Consider the following 20,402-nt stretch of genomic DNA (forward strand, 5'->3'; position numbering starts at 1 on the left):
CCAATTAATAACTAGCCATGCTTCCCATCCCGCGACCCGGTCAGGATAGTTCCAGATGGAACGAACATACGTTTGAATGTATGCGTACAATGTAGTAGGAAGGTGTAAAGATGAATCGATAGCTCTACCTTCTCAACAGAGGAAAAAACGTCGAGGGCGAGTGAATATGCACAATAACCTGCTTGGTTTCAGGTGGAATGCGAAATGTATATCATAATTTTTTGTGTAGTATATGAGGTCAGGTGGGTTCGAGATTGGGTTGCAGATGTTGCAACCCCTTGTCTACGTTCAGAGGCGTGAGGTGGCATATCACGTTCTCTGCGCATCATCATACGCAAGTACCGGGTGTCCAGATAACATTAGCCAATGGTTACAAAATAGAACATTTGAGGTAGGCCAAAGAAACCACATGCATACAGCTGTCAGTCATCTGGCGCGTCACAGGCAATTCTTATTTTTCAATTAACTTAGTGGTAATTGATATAATTTTTCTAAACTACATACTATTGCCTTTAGACAATAAATGTGTGATGCAAAGTTGCAGAGCACCTTCTGAAACCCCCATTCTCTTTATTTCTGACAAAGAAAGCCTCACGTGTATCTTTTTTCTAAGCTTAAAGAGAGCCCACGAAATAAAAAATTATCACGAGACTGGGGCATTCTCGCGTCACGATTGTGGTGCTTTCAACCGCGGTTTCATTAAATGAAATTAGCCAGGGGCAGATAAGCCTGCGATGGTTTCTCGGTCTGTTTCAGCAGTCGCCGCGCGGGACGCTGCATGTTGCAGCGAGCTCACAGCGCTCGCTGCAACCTTCGGCAACATATTAGCCTACCGCTGGAACTGGGTTGTGTCACGGCTGCAGCAAATTTCGTTCACTCAAACCACAATTGAGGGCACCACAGTCCTGGCGTGGGAATGCGTTAGTCACGTGATATTTTTTGAACTTTGCGACTGTTTGAGAGCTTGGAAGAAAGGTACACGAACTGAGCAAGTAAGTTAAGCACCAAATCAAATAGTACAAATAGTAATAAAAGATATGCATAAAAAGGCATGACAGGACAGACTTTGAACATGTTAAACCAGATAAAGACACATACTGCGCAGAGCTGATAACACAGTCATTATTCAGTATCAGTTATTTTCTGTTGTTAAAAAGAAACGTTTAACTTCGGATGCAAATCTGTTTTTGGTAAGGGATTTGATGATGAATGGTAACGCGTTCCAGACCATGATAGCAGAAAAATAAAAAGTTTGTTTCTTATAATTTGTTCGTACTAATAATTTTTGTTTCTTGCGAATCACGTTTTCTTATCATTTATTGGTGACATTTTTGAGACAAGTGAAACTGGAAGCTCGTCGTTTAGTAACTTGTAGAAGAATATGCATAGGCGTTTTTTCAACGAGTTCAGAGACAGCCAGGATTCCGTGGTTACGAATTAAATGCTTAGTGCTTGAGTCATTGAAGGTGTAATTAATTATTATAAGTGCGCGATTTTGAATCGTTGGTAGAGAAATTAAATGCGTGTTATAAGTGTTTTCCCAGTCTACAATGGCGTAAGTCATGTGGGAATGTATGAATGAATAATACATGACATCAGTGTAGCATCTGAAAAGAAGGCTCGTGCTCTGATTAGAGCGCGTATGCCATATGCTAGTTTAGTTTTGACTTGGGCAATATGAAGATGAAGTTTTAAATGTGAATCTACCTTCACGCCCACGTAGATGCAGTAATCGCTTAGTGTTATTATATGTTGGCCAAGGAAAGACGTTTGTGAAGGATTAATCTGAAGCATATTAAGTTCACACCAGTTTGAAATATGATGAAGGTCCTTGTTAAGATTACTAACTACAGTCGATACGAATTTTCCTGAAGTGAAGATTGTAGTATCATCTGCATATAAGACGCATTTTAAAGAAGTGATGCAGTTAGGCAGATCCTAATTATAGACAAGAAAAAGAAGTGGGCCTAGTATTGAGCTTTCTGGTATGCCTATATTAGTGGTTTTTTCATCGGAATAAATGCCTGAAATGTTTACTAGCTGGCTGCGCTATTTTAAGAAATTTCTAATCAGTGGCAACGGTGGGGTGGTTATTTCTACTACTCCTAGTTTTATGAAAAGAATGGAGTGGTTAATAGACTTGAATGCTTTAGTGTGGTGTATAAATACTGCACCAGCGCAGTTCCCTACGTCTATTTCCATTTTACGTTTATCTGTTAAATATAAAATTGCTAGGTCACTAGAGTAGCCTAGGCAAAATTCATATTGAAAAAGAGAAAGGACAATAAATTTAATAAAATATTTGGTCAAGCGTTTTTCAATTACTTTTCAATTACTTTGCTAAAAAAGGTGAGTACACAGATTGGTCTATAATTTCTTAGCAAGGAGCGGTGACTTTCTTAAACACCGGAGTGATTCTGCCGCACTTTATTCCTGAGGGAAGATTCTGGACTTAAAAATGCTATTGATGACATTAGAAGGAACAAGTGATATGGGTTGAGTGATTAGTTTTATATAGCTAGGGTGAACACCATCGATACCTGCGCTGGTCATTTTTAGAGAAGAAATGATAAAAACAACCTCGTCAGGACTACTTGGGAATAAGAAAAATGAATAAGGTGGATGATTTGTGCTGAACTCGTAATGGGGTGCTGGCACTAAGTTATGAAGCGAAAAATAATTACAGAAAGCGTTGGCAATTCCTCGAGGGCTAAACAAAAACAACATTGTCATGGGTTAGAGTCGTTATCGGCACGGCACCTGTTTTGTATCTTTTTTAGAAATGGGTTAATTATCTACTTCCCGCTTTTTTTTTAGTGTTGCTACCACATTCTATAACTAGCTGTTCAAGAAAAAACGTCTTTTAGCATTCCTTAATTGCGTGGATCAGCAATTGCAGAATGTTTTGTAGCGAGCACCAAGGTTGATATTAAACGGTTTTTTCTTTGTCTTTTTGTAAAGGCTGTCGCGCATGCGCATTGCCTTTAGGAGTTTGTCGGTTAGCCATGGGTTTTCGGGTGACGCGATAGTTTTTTTCGTTTACGTATCTAAGAGTTGACATAAATAAAAGATGTCAGGAGCTTCAAGAAACACGAAAGAGCTTGTTGTGGGTCGTTCGCTGAGATCGGTGAAGACCAGTCTGCGTTAGTAACGGCAGCGACGAACTTTTTTTTTATCCAGCACAACTTTGGCATACGAGATGGCGCTGCGTTCAGGGTGGGAATCGAAGCGCATGAAAACTGGATAGTGATCATATATGTCAATGTTCAGAATGCCGGTGTCTGGTGGAAATGCTAGGTTAGATAGCACGTGGTCAATTAATGAACCTCCACTACCAATAAGACGAAGCGCGGGCCGCGTAATTAGGAATTCAAAACCAAAAATTTGAAACATGTAGTATAATTGACGGTATCAGAGGAACTGGTATCAAGAAGAATATTAATATCACCTATAATTATGATGTTCCTCATTTCGGCAGTTAAAGTCGTCATGATACGTTCAAGAGCAGTACAGAAGTCTGGGACAGATTAAGATGGGGAGCGATAGATGCAACCAAGAATAAAGTTTTTTCGGTCTGTATTTAGGAAATTGTTGGCAAGTTCCACCCAAACAGATTCACAGTTAGTGACGTTTATTTCTAGGTCATGCCTGCGTTTATGTGTGATGCTGGACCTCATGCATATAGCTGAACCACCATGATTAGTCGACTGCCGATGCGAATATTCCAATGCATAGGAAGGGAAACAGAACAGATCTTTATCATCGGCGTTCAGCCAAGTCTCCGAAACAGCAAGTATTGAAAACCTGGTATCCAATGATGAAAAAAGACTGTCGAAGTCATCAAAATGCTTGCGAATTCCATGCGCGGTACCATGGATTATAGAAGGGGAATGATTTTGAAGAAATCTGTTCAGCTCACTTGTCGTAAAATAGGACGCCATTGTTATTTAGTTGGCAATGCAAACGCTCCAAAAGCGTATCACTGACTAGCAGATTAGCGCCAGATCAGACTCGTTATCGATCGTCAGAGATGAGATATGGAAATTCATTTCAATTACTGATTAGCTAATTACAAAAATAAAAAAATTGTCTATGGTACACCAGATGGCTGGCAGCTGTATACAACTGGTTCTCTGGCCTCCCTCAAAAGTTTTATTTTTAACTCTTGGCTAAAGTTAGTTTGGATATCCTGCATAACGCTCTGGTACTCTGAAAAGGAGCGGCAAATAAAGCCTTACTGAAAAATTTGGAAATAATGTGAAGTATATCTTCTTGCTTCTTTGCAGAATATTACTCTTGAAGCAGCACACGCCATGCAACCTGGAATACGCTACTTGTGCCCTATGGGATTCTGCTTCCGGGGCTATTGCTACAGAACTGGAATGAAGCTGCCTTGTTGGACAGGCTAATTTGTGTTTGGCGACTTCCATTTTTTTTTTGCGTGGACATTGGTGGAGCAAAGATTGTTTTTTTTTTTTCTACCTTTTCAGCAGCCTAAATAAAGTGGAATTCTGCGCATAAACAACGGGGTAGCTTTCAGCTGAGCATTATAAAGAGTGGAGTAATTTGAATTTGGGAAAATGTTGCGGGAGTAAAATAGATTAGCATTCTGGATTGCCTTGAAACCTCACTTTATATTGCGAAATGTCTCAGGCAAAACATGGAAGCTTTTTACGTTGCTAGTGACGTCAAAAGGAGTGCAAGAGTATTCTGGGGCGTAAGATCCCCGAGTTCTTGGATTAACGCTACGATACCGACCATACAAAAATTTTCACTGGACAACATTATGCTCCACGCTAGAAGTGCACGAGTGACTCGAAAGAGGTGGAGGGAAGAACCAGTTGAAGAACAGGGCTACACAGCATCAATCAAAGGAAACCGAACAAGGATTGAGGACGGTCTCAGTTCATACGCCAATGTCTCGGCAGAACGATTTGTCTTCTCTATACGAAGGCAATCCTCTTGTCAAAATGTTGGTTTAAGAGCTGTGGCTCCCCTCAATCTTTGTTCGATTTTCAAAAGGGTAGCACGCATTGAGGCATTCTGGAAGAAGGCTGGTAAAGGAAATCAAAAGAGATTCCTGAGAGCCTAGTGCGAGCCGACGTCAAGACAGAAGAGCGTAAGTTGCCAAACTTCTGGCAGCCGTAAGAGCGCTGGAATGGCATTGACCACGTGGTTCGAGAAATGGTTCGTGTTTATATTGGGTTCTTGGCTGTGGTATTAGCAAGTTGGTGGGTTGTGAAGGAGGTGCAGTTCAACGTGTGTAGTGATGAAACACCCTAAGATGCTACTATAGTAAATGTGACTGGTGTTGGCAGCTCCAAGTGCCGAGGCGGGGAATTAACTTCGTTGAGCCAACAGATGACAGAGCCACTTCGCCTTCTGCACTGTCTCTAGCGAATAATCTGAGGTATTCTTCAGGGCAACGGGGAACCGGCTGACAGCCTTTTGCTTCGCTGTGCGTAATATCGCGTGCACCATGGGCTCTGCATACTTCACGTAAATGTTGCATTTGACCCTTTCAATAGCAAATATTTGATTTGGCAGTCGTAAATTATTAGAGCTCAAATACTACAAGCGAAAGTGGATTCATTTGTGTACAAGGATACCAAAACTAGACCCATTCTTTACGGAGTTCATCTCAAATCTTGCAAGCTCGACAGACCAGCGACTTTTTTCAACCCTATACAAGCCCCACCGTGAGTCCACTGTTCGTGAAGGATTATGTCAAGCGGGGTGTAGTTAAATCTGTTTATGACGTTCGAGAACTGGCTGCCTCGGTTACTAAAAACCAGGAATCGCACAGACAAAATATCTTCATATCTGCTTCGTTTAAGGCTTTAACGTCTCAAATCGACTAAGGCTATGAGGGAAGCCATAATGTAGGGTTCCAGATAACTCGCCCACCTATGGGTCATTGACATACGCTGACACAGCCGTCCTGCTTTTCTCCTTCATGAAAAAGTGCCGCTGTGGGCCGGTATTTGATCCGATGGCGTGCAACGTTCTCATTCTAATTCGATGTAAAAGGCACGTATAAAAAGGACCACAAAATACTCACACATATATAGTAGTCCTGCTAAAGATTTCCAGGGAAAACGTGACGCAGAAGTGAAGCCACGAAAATCTGAATTATACTATAGTCTCTATTTTCAGTGCCTCCTCGTCTTTTCTGCTGCGCCAAGAAGTTCCTGGCATTGCCATTTTTAACTACGACGGAGTTGGTCGGAAATTATCTGCGCATGACGCAAAAAAAACAAACAAACGAGACGCATATTAACAAAAGGTGCGCCCTTCGGAATGACCAGATTGCCTTTTTGAGTATTGGAAAGGTTATCGTGTCGCTTAAGTAAGAACATGCGGTGATTTGACAAAGAGATGCACAACGTTGTTGTGCCTCTTGTTCTTCCAGACGCACAAGCTCAGAAGCACGCGAACACCCGAATAAATGGAGAAAGCAGGGATATACTGAACTATTGATTATTGCTTCGTAACTTATATTTGTATTGGCCTTTACCTGTTTTGCACTTTTATCACGAGCTTGACCGCGCGCATCTCCTCAAGAATGCTTTTCTACCCACGAAGTGCGGCTGTTTTAAAATTCAACTGGAGAGTCTATTAGCCAACTTGTCTGTCGCAGTGTACGTTTATTGGGGACTGCGAAACATAACTGAAATAATTTGAAACGGGGCGAAAGATACGATCTATAGAGTTGGCGTTGGTGTTGGTGATCTGAAACCAGTCCGTATTTGAGTGATCTTATTGGCTAACAGCTAATAGGTACTATAAGTCTTATAGGCAGTGGAAACATGTTTTCTGCCTAACTTGCCGCCACTGTACGAATATGAAGATTTATACAACGCACTACATTTCAGTCACATGAGATCCCCTGTAGCTCTATATGTTTCCGCTTTGCACGTTGTCGGCTCTTGTGTTATTGTTGCGCACTCATATCGCCTTAAATCTGACCCTGCGCCTTCTACGCGTGCGTGCGCAATGTCATGTAAAAAGGTCTCAAAGCGCGAGCATGAGAATCATTGAATACTTTGTATCATATTTGTATCTTAGAAGAATGCTCAACCTAAGCTGGAAAAACAACATTCGACGTTTGTGTACCAGCACTCGAAATTCGCTCCCGTGCGTGCTTGTATGTGTGGTTGTGCTTGTGCTTGTGCAATAGCGGTCTTGTGGCATTCTGGGGTGCTTTCTCAATGAGAAATCGACGTAGACGGGCAGTTTTCAGTGCGAAAAATGCTTTGAAACGTAGTGCACGCAAGACCAACTTCTTTTGGCAGCAGTGCATACAGACAGGGTGGAGTTTCAGCGGTTGCCACAGAAAAGCATAACGAGATATCTTGGGCACTTTTTTACTCGAAATCTCAATTATTGGGTGAGGCGAGGGCATTTGTCAGAACACATCGTCTATACCACTGCGTAAAATTACGTGACCAATCTACAAGCTGCCCTACACGAACTACTATCCCATTTGCACTCTTCAGAAGTATCCAATATTTCCGCCTCCTCTTCACGGGAAGCATACGTTTTATTCTAAGGCACAGTAGAAGGCGAATATTGCCAGAGCCAAATGTATAATAAAGACATCTAATCTCAAAACACAATACTTAGGATTTAGACATGGTAAGGCCTCTAGAACAGGTATTGCGGAACGATTCTCAGTGGTCCTTGGCAAAAACAGAGAAGACCACATGTGCTCTTTTACATACGCGATCGCTAATACTGCAACGGTTCTACTTACTGACCTCCACCCAGCCTTCCTTATGGAAACTGAAGCGAGTGAATAGAATGGTGTGGGTTGTGATTTTGCCACGACCAACTACATCCATTAGCTTACGCAAAGCACACAATCTTTACTGCTGAGCTAAAATGCTCTGCCACAAAATTAGTGCCTGGCAATGGCCTACATGCTGAAAAGTTTGACGTATTTCGACGGCACAGAGTTCATAATTCAGATCGATCACCAGTCATTATGATAGTTGTCTAGGTGGCGAAGCCCAACCAGCCGTTTGGAACACTGGGCAATAACTCTCCAAAATACAATAACAGAACTGACTACAGGAAAGAAACCAACAACAACATTGAAGATGCCCAGTCCTGAGAACTACAACAGGGAAGTGAACCAACACTGGAGGTCTGTGCTATACTAAGCGCCGCGCCGCAACCGCGACGTTTGGTCACATATCAGGTCATTATACGTTCCTCGCAATTTGTCCCATAAGTTAATTAGCAAGGCAATGTTGAAAGAATCACACATTACTCAGAGATTATTCATCAACCCTGATCCCTAACTGCTCCCAATCTATGTCTCTTAACACTTCCTGTAAGCAAGCTGTGAATAGTACTGGGGAGATCGTGATTCCTTGCCTAAGACCTTTCTGTATGGGTATTTTATTACTTTCTTTCCCGAGGTCAATGGTTGCTGTGCAGACGCTATAGATGTCCTCCAGTACATTCACATGGCTCACGTACACTCGAATCTCGCAATGCCTGCATGACTGCGTAGGTTTCGAATACTTTCACGCAATCAATGAATGTTATCTTAATGGCTGGTAATATTCATAGCATTTTTCTTTCACCTCTCTGGTAGTATGGAAGAGATCGACGGTAGAACTCATTTTCTGGAAACCTGAAGGATCTTTCGGTTTATTCAGCTCTAAGGGTGCCCTCATTTTATTAGTAGTAAGTGGACTGTACGTAACGGATGGCAAGCTGATTGTTGTGTAATTTTCAAGTCCTTATATAGCGCCTCCCTTCTCATAAATTTAAATAAACTTTGAGATAAGCTTTCATCGATGTCATGATACATTGCTTAGAGGGTGGCCAGGTTGCCTTGCACAATATCCCCACCGTCATTCTATCGATCTGTTGTTGGTTAATCCTCCCCAAATTCTTTCCATGTCTTTATAGCTTCTAAAGCTTTCTTAACCTAATCCTTTGTTACTTGCGGTGAGTGTGATTGTTTTTGACTATTTCCAGTCCTGACTGGTCAGGCTACTATAAAGGTAAGTATAAAACTCCTCGGCTTGATTGATTATCTTGTTCATGGTATTAATTACAGTGCACGCTTTGTCTGTTAGACCATGCATCTGATTTTTGCATATGCCAACTTCCTCCTCAGCGCTTTGAAGCTATCACCATTCTTTAAAGCATGCTCAATTTTACCCCTGTTATACTTCTTAAGTCCGCCACCTTAAAATTATAGATTAGTTTTGTTATCTCTTGCAGTTCTAATATGTCTGTTGGGTTGAAAGCTATCATACATTGGCCTTTCTTAATGAATCCTTCCGTCTCCTTAGACAATTTACCGGTATCCTAACGAACTCTCCTACCACGTATTTTTACCGCCCACTCACTAATGATGTCTTTCACATTACTGTTCACTGCTTCTACACCGATGCCTTCTTCCACATTTACAGCTGAATATCTATTCTGCATTGAGATCCTTAATTCCTCTGCCCTCCTTCTTACCGGTAATTCGCTGATGAACTTGTTCATCACTAATTTAGACCATTTTCTTTTCAAATCCAGAATAATTCGACACTAGTCATCCTGTGCTCACTGCCTCGCAATTTTTCGATCACCTCCACATACTGCACTATGTCAGAGTTATATTTCAATATGCAGTCAATTTCATTTTTACTTTCCCCGTCAGGGTTTTTCCAATTCACGCGTTTTTCTATTTTTTGAAGAAAACATTCATTATTTTATGTTGCATTCTGCGAACTGAATTAAGTCCCCCTTGCTATTTATTCCTGTAGTCCAAGTCATAGTCATCGAAAGCCTGGCCTTCAGCCTCATTTTTGTCTTACTCGGCACTGATGTCACCCATCTGTACCGTATACGGCGTTTTTACTTTCCCCATTGCCGATTCTACATCTTCGTACGCGTTTTCACTTCTCTGCATGTCATGGCTACGTGTAGGTGCGTAAGCTTGTACAACCTAAATATTTCTTGTAGAATTCGGAATACAATGCCTATCATAATTGTGAAGTACAGAATTAACTTTAAGCTCATTTAAAAGATATTCTTTAGTAAAGCAACGAACAGTCCTGGCCCCTTGTCCTCATTTTTGTTTTCCTTGAACTTTTTCTATGGAATTTTCTTCCCTCATTCTGTGCTTCTGTTTTGTGCTATTGTCTAAGTATTATACTGAAGTGTGTATGCTCCATGCGTGTTGATTTTTGTTCTTGTTTGATATTTGCTTGAGTAAGCCAAGGTTCCAAAACTATTTTACCGGAAGATGTAGCGTTTAATTGTTAAACTATAAACTTTGCTATAACATCCTATGACGCCACTAGAGGACAGTCGCAGGTTTCAAGCTAAAAGTTGACGCAGTTCTTTTATCTTCATTTGGACAAGGCGAGTTGATATGACAGCATGGCGGATATTCGTCAGAAGTGTCATCGTGGACTCGATGCAACACAAAGACAGTGTTTTGAACATCTGCGACGCGCAAAAAAAAAAGAAAGAACAGAGCGAAAAGCTTCTTAGGATGGACGTAGCATAAATATCTTTCTTTTTGTGAAGTTGATAGGAGACCAAGTTTATTGTATAAGATTCCTGCCGAGGTGCTTGTGTTGAATCGCAGGCTTCGTGGATCTTCTTTTTCTATTCCGTTCTGGCAGTCACGTGGTTGCACTGGAATGGAAACCTGATCTATACTTTGTGGTTGTAAACAGTAGGCAAGCACTGCTTACGAGCAACGGTGTCAACTGTAATAGATTTCTGCGAAAACCGTCGGTCAAGAAACAATAAACAGCAATGTTAAAGAACTAGACAATAAAGGTGGATTTTATGTTTTCGCTGAATGCGAATGCTACGTTTCTTACGCCTCATTTACATACCGTGTTCCTCCACACCCCCTCCCCGACATTACAGAAGGGATAAAATTTGAATGTGTTATAAGAGAAAGCACAATAAGAATAGCATACCATTTGTCGAAAATCAACACAATATGAAGTTTGCTCCAGGGCAGAGATGTCTGGCTTGGTTTTGATCGTTAGCGCACAAGGTCTTTTATTGATAAGAAAATATTTGTTTGGAATGCTTCCAAGAATTTGTTATTTCAGTAGCTTCGAAGAAAGCTTCGTTATGAGACCAGGTACAAAAGTGTGTTTTGTTTGGTAATGAACACAGCTCTCAATTTACCGTCAATAGAACGCACATTCGACGAACAATCTAGGCATAAAACGTGGTAACTGAAAACTATAAAGTGCACAATGAACAAGAATAGTTCACCCTTGCTTTAACATAGTTATATCAGAAGACATGACAGTGTTAGTGTTTGTTCTGTAATAAAATGATAGGTGTCTTCCACGAACCCATTCTTCTAGCAAAGAGTAAGTGCGAAGGACTGTTATTAGGTTTGTGTTTAAAGTTAGCTTCACTGCATCTAAACACACAGTCGGAAATACACATCCTGTATGGCACAGCATGCGGCAGAAAGACGATGGTTATGACTGCGCTAGAAGCAACGTTTAAACTCATATACATAATCAGATGTCCTGTTTGATAATTACTGGGAGAATATCACGTTTGCTGTTTGTTTTTGTTTTTATCGGACCGTTAAAGCCAATCCACATAATAATATAGCTAGCGCTGGCTCCGTGATAGAAGTTTACACGGACGAACAGAATCACTGCTGCGAACGTCGCGGAAGCGATACCATTGTTATTTACTGAATGAAAACGCCTAATGACTATTCTTGGCCGAAATTCTTGACGAGAAGTTGCTAGGAACTAGAGATTATAGAGACCATAGAGAGAGAGAGAGACCTCGAATTTAGCAGAATGGACTTCTGGATTCTAGCGAAGACTGAATGTAAAGCCGGGACTTAGAAAAGAAATATTACATTGAGGTTGAAAAGGACAACCTCGTTCGCGCCACTAACTACATCCGCGAACAAGTCTTCGGCATTGTAGATAGAAATCGGTTTAGTTATTGAAGAGCATAACTTCATGGGGAGCATGAATAACCCACCCGCAATACTGACATAGCAGTTTCGATGAGTGCTTGCTGACCCGAATGTTGCGGTTTCGACGAATGTTAAGGCAGTCGCATTTTGTTGGAGTCGAAATCCAACAAAATGCCTGTGTGCTGTGCGATGCGAGTGCATGTAACAACCTGTTACAATCCTGAGCCCTTCAGAACACTCCGCACTGGCTATGCGTCAATTAGAGACGTTAAACTCCAGACTTTATTTGAAGCGCAAAAACGTTTAGCAAACATTTGCATGCACTTCGCAGCGACCACGGCAGCACACAATATTTTAATCGAGAAGGTTGCAGAGCAGGGTAACAATATCTCTCTACTATTATTCAGCGCACATTTTCAGGAGCTATATTTGATGGTTTAAATTGTGAATATTTGGGTGCAGAATTAGCAGGTAGCTTTGATTTCCTTATTTTAGGCATCCTCCTTGCTGATGACATTGCCATGCCAGATATATAGAGGACAGAAATGAGCATGAAGATACAGAACCAAACGAGAGAGAAACAATATATATATATATATAGAACAAGTAATAACACTGAATTATAATATTGCGAACTCTGGTTAAAGAAGAACAATGGCGTCGCGGACTGTAAGGGAGAAAATCTAGCGGCTGCTGTGAATGAATGTAAGTATGCCACACGAAATGAGAACGGATAGAGCATAAGGGTGAATTGGAGGAGTTACCCCAGATATAATCTCAGAGGTGAACAAAAATATGGCAGCTTTAAACGAATTGAAAGTAACTTTTTTGAACCGGCAACAAAGAAATTTTAGACTTAAATCAAGAAGCCCCAAAAGTTCATTAGAAGTTTAAAAGTGGGGGAGGGGGAGTCACTGAGCTTTTCCTTTAGGTGTATAACGTGGAGGCGTTAACGACCTCCATCCGTAGTTCTTCTTGAGGACCTCTCTCATAGCCATGCAGTTTACCAATCCCTCGATGACTAGTCGCTTAATTTTTGTTTCTGTTATCTCGGAAGCAATCTCGGATATAAGGTCAACCAAATTATGTGGAAACCACTGGTAAAGACGCAAAGCCCTGCTTAACGAAACCGTAGGAACATGCTTGAGTATCCCGAAGGTTACATGCCTACTTCGAAATTACAAGGAACCTGCACGTTGTGATTTCACTCATCCACCCCTGTGAGCTGAAGAGCCTAGCTGTCAACTCCTGCCAAATCAGCTATGTTATGTAGTCGCGTGAAGTCACGCTCTCCGATGATTAACGACTGCCAAACCACGTCAGCTGCCATCTGTTGAAGTGATTCTTTTGATGTAGTCTTAAAATTTCCTTATTTTCAAAAGAAAAGGGCCTTAAACACTATCGATTTGAAACAAGGTATAGATATAAAGTTGAGAGGTGGAACACAGATCGGTGGGAAGATAGCAAAGTGGCTGGGAAAAAAAAGATGCCAGTGCTAGAGATGACATTGTAGCCGCTGTCGAGTGATGGAAATGATTAAGTTCATGGCGTACGATGCGCAGAAGTAAGCGACGGTATAAGGAGCTAGCATAGCAGGGCTCGAGGAAGGGAACTGAAAGATTTCTCTAGGAAATTTATGAGAACCAGTGATATCTTATGACATAGTGTACAATTTGCATAACATTTTCTGATAGAACCTGCTTGCAGTTGCAGCTCCAACGACTGGCTTTATTCAGGGTATGCAGAGTAAATTACGAAGCTTGCGGCTCTAAAACTGCGAGCCAACACATCAACGGAACGTGTTTGGGCACTCAGCGTACACAGCATCTTCGAGGAGCACAGCGTGCAACGTCAAAACTAACACTTGACAACAGAGCTGGCTGCTAGGGAATTGCTGTCTAGAATGAAAGGCATTAACAACTAGTTAGGCTAGTCCCCAGTGCCGACACCATGAGGAGAGCAGATAAACGTAAATATCATACCCAAACACGTGCACCATGCGCGGCAGACGAGTACAGACGAATTTTGAGTCCAAGCCCTTCGGAAGAATTGCCAAAGACCTGAAAGCGGTCTACGTTAACTTCGGGACCTATGTCGAGCTAGGAAGGTTCACGATGACTACAGTCGCGACCAGAAGAGGATATTTATAAGGATATAGACCTATGCCAAGGATACTATAGAAGCAGAATCACTGGTCATAGTCAAAAAGAATCAAGACTGAAGACGAACTAGAGAAGTCATCGAACGTAGTCACGGACGAAAAGTAGTGCCAACGGTCTTGGATGGACGACACTGCTGGAAAACCTACCAGAAGAGCGAGTCACATTTAAATACACACGCCCACTCACACAGTATATCATGAACACCAGGACTCGACGGCCTGTATGGAAGCGAGGCGTCGAAACGTTTAGTCTGAGCTCTAACACTTCGTATAGAAGTATGCTCCAAGAATTCAAATATTACAAAGAATACAGACAACACATTTCATAACTTTCCCATTTTAAACAAGATTAGTCCTACAACCCCCCCCCCCCCCCCCCAAATTAAGGTTGAACCGAAGCCTGTCCCGTTACCGTACTTCATGGCAATGTCGGGACAAAAGCGATAAAAAAGTTAACAGTGCCACACCCGACGGATGAGCAGTGAAAGGCAGCCGTGATTAACGACAGTCTGAAATAACAAGGCTGGATGGTCCATCTAGTCCGCAAGACACCTGCCGCCAGCGTTACTGCGGAATATTGTCGCCGATCATCTACCCCTACAAATCACTACTTGAATAAAACTTTTCTACCCCTCCATCTTTCGAGAGCAATAGAGGTAGCCGCTGCCAGACAGTGAACGTAACTAGGATGCTGATGGCGACACCACTGGTAGTGGGCTCTAGCAAAAGGTTGGCTTGCGAAAACATAATCGACACTTCAACAATCAAAACATTTGCAATGAAGCCGGAAACGAGTAAAATCCTGTCAGTGAATAGCCAAAATAGTGGATTCAAAGTTTTGTCTAATATGTACGCAAATATAGAAAGTCGATCTGTCTGTATAACACTCCAGTGTTTAATCCAATGTGAAGAAATTATATTGCTATGTTCAGTTGCCTTTGCACAGTGTAATAGCACATGAATGTTTGAAGATTGGATATATGATATACTTGTTTCACTGATTAGCACTGTCTAGAGCAGAGCAAAATGGTACTCTTTATATATAAGGTACGTTTGTTCTTCACGCTTTAGTCCAAAGTGCTAAATAATATTTTGGACATAGTTGGAAGCGCCCAAGGAAGATGAACACACAAGCTATGAGGTACGTGTCCTGTCATTCTACTTTCCATGTGCATCTTTCGTGCATGCTACCCACTGTGCCCGAATCTAGCACACTACTGTGCCTATCAAGCCGAAGAAGAAAAACAATGGCTTGTTGATAATTAAATATATTGGCGTGCAATGTCGGATCCACAAGTGTCACTTACAGACATGTGACTAAAAGTAAACTCGGTTGTGTTTTTGAAGTATCTCAGAATACGCACTGTGGCATCAGTTTGGCTTTAGTATCATGAAACACGCCAGCGGTTTAAAGTTAAAGCGCTTGTTCCCTTTGAAGAACTATTGTTGCTGACTCTGCATATTAAAATATGCAAAGTCAAATGTCACCAAACTGAACTGGCAAACATATTTGATAGTGGGGGACTGTTTCGATCACATATGAGAACAGCCCACAATCATACGGTAACAATAAGTGATACGTCAAGTCACTGGAAGTTAGAAGGAATAGGTGCTTGAGCGCTGTTCTTCGCTTCTCTCATTTCGTTTGCATCCACCAACGGTATGACAAGTGATTTATAGCTCATTCATTGCAGTGCCTGCAAAATAAGCGATCGGTGTAATTTAACTTTTTAGTCTTGTAGCTGAGTACTGAATCTTCTGAAGTGGTTCAGGGCGAGCTTGACAATTTGCGTTATCATTAACTATTTATCATTTTGGTGTTTACCGCTACAACGACATTTTTACTTTTTGCCTCTCTTGCTAACCCACGGGTGCATACCGATGTTAATTGATAGCACTAGGAAAAAGACTCAGAAAATAGTTCTCAATGTTCTTTTGCCATAACAAAACTGAATTTAATGTTATTCAAACGCTATAGCTTACCTATCCAGAATACCGACGACGATATTAAGGCGAAATCCTTTCGTGGCTCATGGAACGAAATCCCATGCGCGAGACCTGTCATATTCCGCGAGATTCTACGCGATTAATTCTTGATTAGCGTCCCTGTCATTTGCAATACCCCACTTGAACGCGCGCCAAGGAACGCCACGGTACAGTAACGATGGTGTACCGTCCCAACACACTTGCTAGAGAAACTGTTAGAGATAACGCGCCTTTATTTGCCTGCAAACTAAATATATAGTTATACGCAGCACTGCAACGAACGCCGATGAGAGGCAACTAATACGACAGGAAGCATAGGCTTTTGTCATTCTCCTGTTAAGAGACATCTAAGAGACCTACTTTTTTTCAGTGGCTGTCTCCTGCTTCTAAACGGGAACACGTGGGCTTAAGTTTCGACACTGCACACTCGCTTCAATGGAGGCGAAATGGGTGAATGAAACCTTTAGTTCAACGGAAAGGATGTCTCGCGGCCGCTAGTTGGTGAATTAGGGAATTAGATGCTTTAGATGTACTTAACTGGGTTCCTCACATTTGGGCTCATTTCTCTTCTCTGCTCTTTCCATCCTGCAGCAGGCCGCTCTCACTGCCATTGCCCAATCACATGTGTGGCGGCGCATGATCATATTTGGTCTGGTAATGTGGACATGTCATAGACTAGAATTTGCTCAGTTTCGTGCTTTAGTTTTGGGGATAACAAGATTTCATTGCTGATCAACCATATGCGCGTTTGACAGAAGGATTTTGCTAGATTATTATGTGTTATGTCCTTGGGTGTTTAAAGCAGACACTTGGGCTAGATGGCGATCTTTTGATTGAATGCACATGGTAACTAGCGCTAAAGACAGGAAAAGGAGAGTTTGAAGGGAAAATAAGTTTGGTTCCATGTTTACGCATTAACAGATGGCAGTGCATGGTTGTGTCTCCTCTCTCTCTTTGTGCTGTATGGTTGCACTGTTCTTTCTGTATGATATGCACCAACTAGCAAGCAACGCAACCCACGATTTCAAGTTTGCATTCTGTTAATGTATAGAAAAATGATTCTGCCTGGCACTGTTCTCTCTGTTATGCTCTTTGCTGAGTGGTAGTTCTTCAATGTTTGATAAAGCATAGTAACTTGATCTCCAGGAATGGTTCGCTTTTGGCTAGCCTTTCTGCTGAGCTTGATGTAGTATTGAGGGCTGTCATAGGATTTGCTTATCAGTATACACATTTTTTTTCCTCGTCTGATTTTCGGTCGGACTAAAGTACGCAGCGACGTACGCAATTCTGCTTATTGTAAACGTCTGTAATAGCTTCAGGGCTTCACGCTGTTTCAAACCTCATTTCATGATGGTGACTGCGCCTACAATTCTTCCTCCTGGATCTGTCGTTTCTGTAATTCGGTCTATAAGGTCTTAAATTTAGTTTATTTTGCTATCCAGTGAGATAATTTTGGCCTTTAGGCCTCCTTAATTCTGCTCGTTTTAAGCTACAGTTCAATGGGGCATCATTTCTTCTCTGAATATTGGAAGTTTTATTATGTAAGCCTTTCAGAGCCCGCCTCGTCTGTATATGCCTGCAATGTGCTTACTACTTCCCGCAGCCAATCCTGATTGGCTTTGAGGCCTCTATTCATTTGTATTGTTCTGTAATCTGTACAGAGGACATTGATAATTTTTCCATGGCGTGGAGTTTACCTGGGAGCCCCAGCATAGCTATGTTGAATAGCATCAAGTGTAACTCTACTTAATAGGATTCCCCTTTCGTTAGGAATTATGTGTTCCGCTTTGGTCTTGCCTGCGATGAGAGCGAGTGGCAGCGTTGGGCCAGGAAGTGAGTATTATATCGGTCCCTCCATTCATTGCGGTTCGTTCTGAGCAGGATATGTATTATGATCTTGTGGTTGAAATGCCATCAAATGGCACCTTCGGATAGAAGATTATTATCGTGCTCATTTTGTTGCTTCTTGGTATATCCATTTCTTTTATCTGTATGAAGATATCATGAGTTGGTAGCTTGGTCTAAAGAAAAACTCTATGCAGGGAATTACGCCTTCCGAAATCATTCGTTAGGCATGAAACCACACATTTAGACAGGAGTATACTGTACCACACTACTTTTAAACGCATCGACATACCCTAGTGAAAAATCCCGTATCGCGCCGAACAGTTTTACCGGTCCTCTATTATCTCGTATAAATCTCATACCGGTGTGACCAGTCCTATGTGAAAGTTACACAGGTTTATACCGTGCAGACCATGTCCGATATGAACCTCAAACCGGACATTTAGATCCAGTATGAATCGGGAACCGTGTGGCTCAGTCCAGTAATCACTTGTAGGACAGACTATGTCTGGTTTAACTGAAACCGGATGAAACCGTCATTTATGGAACTGATACCGGACAGAGTATTTCCGCTCCTCAAATCAAGCCGGCTCGATAGAGGAAGCTCAAACAGAATGACCATGCCGGAGCATGCCAGCGCGCTAAGTAAGCATGAAATCATGCATAATATACTTTACAACTTTTCTGTATATGTGGAGTGTGCGTTGTTTCAAAAATATCCCAGAGACATGAAACCACCGAAGTGTGCGCTAGCAAGTACACATGCGCATAGCATCGCATTTGCGAGCTCAGCAGTAGGTGCAGCTCTTCCAATCTTGCGGTGCATCTTTATACTGGCGACTGAAGATCTGCTTCCTTCAACACGAAAGTACAAGAAAAACATAGCGTTTCAATAGCGATGACAAAATGCGCTCGAGTATAAATTAAACGCATAGCTGACCATTTAAATCTGCACAGATAGCCGCATATCGGGCGACGCTTCCTCGAGTGTTTAGATATAAAATATATTTAGTCGAAACTTGTTTATTGACGTTGCTGCTCCGCTGGTGGCACGTAAATCTAAAACATGCAGTAGTATTATTATGAGGGAGTAATTACACATTGACATCTACTCAAGCGCAGCCATAGGGCTACAAAGGAAAGCTATGCAGCAGAGCGACTGCCCCGGAAAGGCGGTGGTCCCGGGTTCGATCCCGGGACCAGGACGAATTTTTCAGAACTACGAAGTTTCTGATAAAGCTGTATAGCTTTCCTTTGTAGCCGTATGGCTGCCCTTGAGTGGATGTCAGTGATTGATTACTTCCTTATTACAAACCTACTCCACTTTAAGGGATCTCCCTTGATATTTGACCATGCTGTATTATTACTGTAGTGGATATCTTAGTAAGTACCAAAATATATACATTCGAATAGGATTGCAAAACACGTTAGCAATAGTAATTTAAGCATTTGGGGACTTACCTGCTAGAAAGCGATTATAATGATGTAGGGCTTTTGTGACCCCTCGTGATACCCAGGAAAAGGATTTAGCGTGTTTAAAGGGCAATCGTGAATTACGATCACCACTTCTACATCCGAGAAAATCATACAAAGTTCAAATGAGAAAAGTTAGCTTCATAGAGGGAAATATAACTAACAAAGACACTAAGCGGTTGTGGAGTAGTTTGAAACTTGAAAACCTAAATAAACTTGTGAATCCTTTCACGAACGTTCATGCCTGGACCCTGGACTAGTTTTCAAAGTTATAGAATTTCAGTGTTTCAAAGCCGTAATTGTAGGAGTTGGCAGGTTTTTTGATCAATGTATCTTGATGTATGTATTTGGACGTCTGTTTAAAACTGCCAATGAATACAAAATAGTTTTCATGGAGTAATCGTTAAAGTATCTGTCTGTGAAGCGTGCGAACCCAGTTAGTCTACATGGACTCTCAAAAATTCCTCATAGCTTTCCATCAGTGAACGTTTTTATTATATCAACAAAGGGCCAATGATGCTGCGAAACCCTGTCACCCTTAGATGTATTCCTTACCATACGGTTACTTAGTAAGAAGCTCATTGCTCGGACGCACCCCTTATTTACAATCTAATAAAGTAGCTTATACCGCACAATTATGTTCTAATAGCTTGTAACCCCACGCTGACGAATTAAAACTTGTATATGATCTAATATAACTGTGTCTCTCGAGGCCGCCATGGAACTCTCGTTTTCTATTGTGACATGGTTCTCACTTCCCACATCAGTCATTTGCCGCTGGAATCACTTAGAAGTCGGCAAGTTGGGGAATTTTGTTTTTGTGTTCTAACCAGGTCACAAGGACGCGGCGCTTAATAAATATATATTATGTTAACCCTCATGCCTTGTAAACTGATGGAACGTGCGCAGCAAGCTGTGTTACAGCTGGTCGTCGATAAATAGTGCGTATCATATAGACTCCTAATAAAATGTTTGGGTCGTCGACCGTCTTCATAAACGGGATAT

The 20,402-nt window shown here is 41.7% G+C and overlaps 1 protein-coding gene and 1 long non-coding RNA gene across 2 annotated transcripts in view; one reads left to right on the forward strand and one right to left on the reverse strand.

Annotated features, from left to right (window-relative positions):
• LOC146195511 (uncharacterized) overlaps positions 1-4,038 on the forward strand; it is a 25,930-nt gene extending 21,892 nt beyond the window's left edge. The window contains exon 7 of the mRNA XM_084597851.1: positions 3,642-4,038. Within this exon, the coding sequence (XP_084453977.1) occupies positions 3,642-3,689 (48 nt within the window). The 3' untranslated portion in view covers positions 3,690-4,038. The remainder of the gene's footprint in view (positions 1-3,641) is intronic.
• Positions 1-14,234, reverse strand: part of LOC146195512 (uncharacterized) — a 21,594-nt gene extending 7,360 nt beyond the window's left edge. The window contains exons 1-2 of the long non-coding RNA XR_014706025.1: positions 13,915-14,234; positions 6,062-6,236 (exon numbers count right to left, since the gene is read on the reverse strand). This is a non-coding gene — a long non-coding RNA (uncharacterized LOC146195512). The remainder of the gene's footprint in view (positions 1-6,061; positions 6,237-13,914) is intronic.
• Between the last annotated feature and the right edge of the window lie 6,168 nt (positions 14,235-20,402).

This window comes from Amblyomma maculatum, chromosome 3 (genome assembly GCF_055883805.1).
Source record: "Amblyomma maculatum isolate TAMU_Amacu chromosome 3, ASM5588380v1, whole genome shotgun sequence".
NCBI classification, from domain to species: Eukaryota; Metazoa; Arthropoda; class Arachnida; order Ixodida; family Ixodidae; genus Amblyomma; species Amblyomma maculatum.